Source organism: Montipora capricornis, chromosome 13, assembly GCF_036669925.1.
Source record: "Montipora capricornis isolate CH-2021 chromosome 13, ASM3666992v2, whole genome shotgun sequence".
NCBI classification, from domain to species: domain Eukaryota; kingdom Metazoa; phylum Cnidaria; class Anthozoa; order Scleractinia; family Acroporidae; genus Montipora; species Montipora capricornis.
The window spans coordinates 9,678,070-9,683,014 of NC_090895.1; the positions used below are offsets into that span (position 1 = coordinate 9,678,070).

At 40.6% G+C, this 4,945-nt stretch overlaps 1 protein-coding gene across 1 annotated transcript in view; it reads right to left on the reverse strand.

Annotated features, from left to right (window-relative positions):
• LOC138029437 (uncharacterized) overlaps positions 1-1,323 on the reverse strand; it is a 17,570-nt gene extending 16,247 nt beyond the window's left edge. Inside the window, 1 exon segment of the mRNA XM_068877175.1 lies at positions 842-1,323. Within this exon segment, the coding sequence (XP_068733276.1) occupies positions 842-1,323 (482 nt within the window).
• Positions 1,324-4,945: the final 3,622 nt, after the last annotated feature.

The window sequence follows — 4,945 nt, forward strand, 5'->3', positions numbered from 1 at the left end:
TCTGAAGTGTCTGGAGCAAACCCTGGTACTGGCAGAGATCTAAATCAATCAAACAATATCGGTGATTACTGACGTGTAGGAACATCAGTTTTATTAAGCGAAGATCAAGAGAATTTACAACGCTGGTCCGAAGGTTGTCGAAAAGCCATTAGAATTGTTACCTTGAAGTGTGGCCCTTCTTCTCTTCGTATTTTAATAAGCCATTGCTTTCGAATGTTTCCATCCTTTGATCTGCCGGGCAGCCTATGAAATCTGAGTTCACTGTGGCATCGAGAGTCCCCATTGCACTTAGGAACACAGCAATGGAAGCAGGACTTGTTTTTCTCTATAGAAGGTGCCGGAGGTTCGTTGACGGTGTTTTCTGAACACACAAAAAAAACAAGTATACTTTGTCACGCCGATCATAGGTAAAAATTGGTGTTTTCCCGCTTCTAAAATGGTCTATATTGCACTCACATTTTAAAATAGGGCAAAGGCTTGCTTTAACAGGTGTTTTTATGTAAGTCTAAGGCGTGGAAATCATTCTAGAAGAAGATTTTTTGAGTACATACCTTGCGAAGCCGCCATGTTGTCAAGCGCCGGTGCTGGTTTAGAACGGCAAACTGGAAGCGAAAAACGGTTTTACTTTGCTAAAAACAAGCCTAGACTAAAGTTTGGAAATATAACTTACAATAACTGTAGAAGTGGACTGAAATTAAGCGCTCTTATTTCTAAAACTTTTCTTCAAAACCACACGTGCTTGACCTTTTCGCTTTTGTTCAACTGGAACGCTTGCTCTCCAGTTTCCTGTTGCTAGGTGGTATCCAAGCACGTGACCTCTAGCTGCAAAGGGCCTATTGACCGTGATTTTTCGGCCAGTTCTGCATGGAGTTCCTCAGAGGCTTGAATAACCGGGCACGCTTTCCCGCCAAAAGCGAAGTACATAGGATCGTGGTGCTCCATGTCCAACGCGATGGAGTTCAGGAGATTTACAATCGGCGTGAATACAGCTGAATTCAGAACGCCACTAGCTGAACGACCGCTTTGACGTAGTAGTCCGGCAATTAAACCAAAGGTCGAAGCGACATACACTGTATTTGGCGTTCTTTGGAAGTCACTGGAATACACCGATTTGGCGGGCTGAAGTTCCCGCGGAGCCACACTCCGAAGTTCGTCTGGAAATGACTTGAAAATTCCATTCCTGGCGAAATCCTTCGGATAACCTCGACAAACTTCTTTAGTAAGGACATACCAATGTTTTCGAGGGTCAAGCGACGAACTTGTAACCCTCGACAGACTGGAAACGTTAAACGCGGAGGAGGACGAGGCTTCGTCTCCCTCCATATCGATGCTCCAAGTGAGTTACAAATCAAAAACATGATGCTTTTGAAACTTGAAAGTCCAGCCAAAGTTGAATATTACCCAGTTAGTCAGAAATTACCTTTGACACACAATAGAGTACACAAATCTGTACATTTCCTCTGGCTACCCGATTCCCTGCATACATGCGAAGACAATAGATAGTACACAAGCGCGGTACTGGAAACTAGCCATTGCGTTACACGCAAGTTATTTGGCAGACGTCACCGAGTTCTACTTACGCCTCACGCAACGAAGAAACGAAGCCTATCTCCATGTTGTTCAGACTTAGTTTCGTAACGTCCGACGTCTGCTTTTCCTTTCACTATTTTTAGTTCCCTCTCCTTTTGACTAAATTCGGCGAACCCAAAAACACCAAGCATTCAATCAAAAATGCTCAGCAATTAGAGAAGTGCAAGTTAAAAGTCGGTCCGATTTCATGCATTTACTGGTCGCATATTTGCCAAAGAAAGTTACCGTGGTCTTCTCGTGTTTAAATTAAGACTCGCGCGTGGATTGTGGCGTCTGGTTTATTTTGTTGTATGACAGGATCCAAAAAAATAATTAATTTTACAGCCATGTGATAATTGAGATCTCTCGCCTCACTGTGACAAGCCGCGGCTTCATTTTACCCATCCTGCTGAGAATTTTTTTCTTGGGCAAAGCTCCTCATGCCACTATATTTCATTGTTGGAATTACTAGAAAGGATTACTACACAACATGCTTTTAATGTTTTTTTTTACTTCCCACAGAGATTATCCTGTAAGGATAAGAAAAAATCTTTGATGGTATTGTCAAATTATCCGTTAAGATTAAGAGATAAAAAACAACGAACCAATATTAGTAAAGCCATAAGTTTGTTTGAAACCCATTGATTATTGACTATTCAAGAATTGTTGGCTCCTAAAGGAGCCGTTTTTAAAAAAAGGTTTCTGCTTCAAGAGCAAGGATATGCGGTGATGATGTCCCAACGACCAGATGTTTTCACCATGGTGATTTCCAGTTGATCGGTATCACATCCTCCTAAAGATTGTCCAATACTGTACCCTATATTTACGTATCGAACTTTAAAGACGCTACCATTTTTGTTCAATATATAAACATAAGGCACAGTTTGCTCCTCTCTAGGTGGATAGTACAATCTGCTGTTCTCTTCCAGCTTCCTTCTCTCCAGTTCTGTGATTGTATCGCGAATTAAACCGGACACATCCACATTATCATAACACTGTGAAGCTCTCACAGCCTTTTGATATGTCTCTCTATGATGTGGTTCACAGCCTTCTCCGACAAGATAAGCGCACTTGATATATGAGGTATGTTGGAAAATTAAAAAAACGATTTAACCGATCTACCTTTGCAGCATAACAAATCCCTTTAAACAAACCCTTTGCCGACATAAAAAATGCTCTCTACAACTCCTTAGAGGTTTCGAGGTAAATAAAACCGACAATCCTGCTTTTAGGACGTTACGCCTCTCTGAAGGAACAATAGCGCAAAACATCGCCTTTTCAACCAAAGCTCATCTCATTCACAATAACACTATTTTCTTAATTGCGATCAAAGCGGAGGCAAGGAAGAAGAAGCGATTGAAAAGCGGTTTTTCCACTTCGAAACGTGTGCATAGGTACAAGAAAGCCTTTTTCTAAAGATGTGAAACATTAGCAGGCTTTTTGAAGAGTCTTTAATTTTGTCCAGATTTGCTATCAACCACACGTTTGGTATTAAAATTAGTGAAGAAGTAATTGGTTTCATATAATCCAAAATCGCCCGTAACGTTTCAAACATGCCCTGTCTTGTTCGTACTTCATACAAAAACAAAATTGTATTGGAAATGTTAAACGACTTTCAACCGATATTCTACAACTGTCTTTACCTTCAAAAGGCGGTACTGCGGTAAAAACAAAGGAAAGGCAATTAGTTTATGAAACAATGAAGGGCAGGTTGTATTCACAATAACACAACTTTCGCGGATTTTGTCCCGGCACAATTAGTAAATTCACAGAGCTCATGAAACAATACACGACTTGCATTTTTTCCAAACGTTACGCGTCGGTGATCAAGAGCGCGTCAACGCAATCATTTAGTTCAAGGAACGAACAGAGTAGAACTGTTGCGCTTTGCAAACATCTCAAGACAGCAAACAGATTGAAACTATGAACCAGAAAAGAAGTTATTGCACGAAAGAATTCCAGCAACGCGAGATCAGCAAATATGTTTTTGCAGAAACGTAGGTCTTGTTTTCGTACATTGCGCTATGATCTTACAAACAAATTTAAAACTATCTAAGTTGGTGATGTTAAGGGTTTATTCCGATGACGATAAAAACTTTTTCATTCTTCTGACTTCTTTGATACGGATTCGCAAAATGATTTATCTGAGAGACTCTTACAAACATATTTGGTGGTGTTAAAGGGTTTAATTTCCATGTTTCTTTGTTGATTGATTTTCTTTTTATGGCAGACTGGCGACTGAGGGACGAAAGGACAGAATTACAGAAAAGGAAAGAGTGAGATCCTACCTCTTCGACGCAGCGCAAGAACGTTTGGCTCAAATACGTGCGAATCGCGCAAAAGCAGAATCCCGCGATAGGGAATCAAGAGAACGATCAAAAATGATTGATAACATAATAAGAGAAGTCATCGCTTCATGTACCATAGATCCGTTTCGGGAATTGGACAAGTTCGCAGCTTCTTTAAGGCGTGAAGTTGACAATGCAAATGACTTTTTTCCAGTAGATTTTTGTGTAAGTGAAAGGAATCGCAAGTAAATCTTTGTAGTATACGAAGAGGTTTTTTCAAGTTGTAGTTTATTGCATCCGCGATGATGTTAATGGTTCACTCTTTTAAAAGAAGAGATCATTTTTTTCTCGATTTGTAATTATAAATATTCGTTGTGAAGTGATTGGTTTGTTTTCCTTAGTCTTGTCTTTGCTTTGCTGCGATCTCTTATTCACAGTTCAACTCCAGAGCAGGCCAGAGCTCTCTCTCTCTCTCTCTCTCTCTCTCTCTCTCTCTCTCTCTCTCTCTCTCTCTCTCTCTCTCTCTCCAAACCAGGCTAGTCACATACCGATAAAAATGATATGCACACACAGTACTATTTTATGCGCACCTTACGAAACATTTTTTTGGGGTTACGCACGTGTTTTTGTTTCAAGTGTTAGGGTTACAGCTGCGCTGCTCACGTGTTGTTTCACTTGCCAACTTGCCCCTAAATTATGCACGCCCCCTTCTTTCACGTGTTAGGGTTACAACTGACATTGCGTCATGCCCCAACATGCCCCTAATTTATGCACGCCCTGTTATAATTGTTTTCGCGGTTATAATATATGCACATGGAATCGAGGTTTTTGGGTCTGAATAATCCGATACAACTACTTGTCTGAGTCTAATAATCGGCCTTATTCCAAAAGGAACATGATGTATTACTCTTGAAAATTACACACTCCAAGTCAGCACTTAATCCTTTCAATGAACTCCAGTATCTTTCGAATCTTTCTCATTTAAAATGAATCCGTAGAAAGATTGTCATCCTCCGCCATCTTGGATAACACGTGAGAGACCGGACTGGAAACTAGTGAGTCCTTTTCGTTTTGGTCAGCAGTCAGCG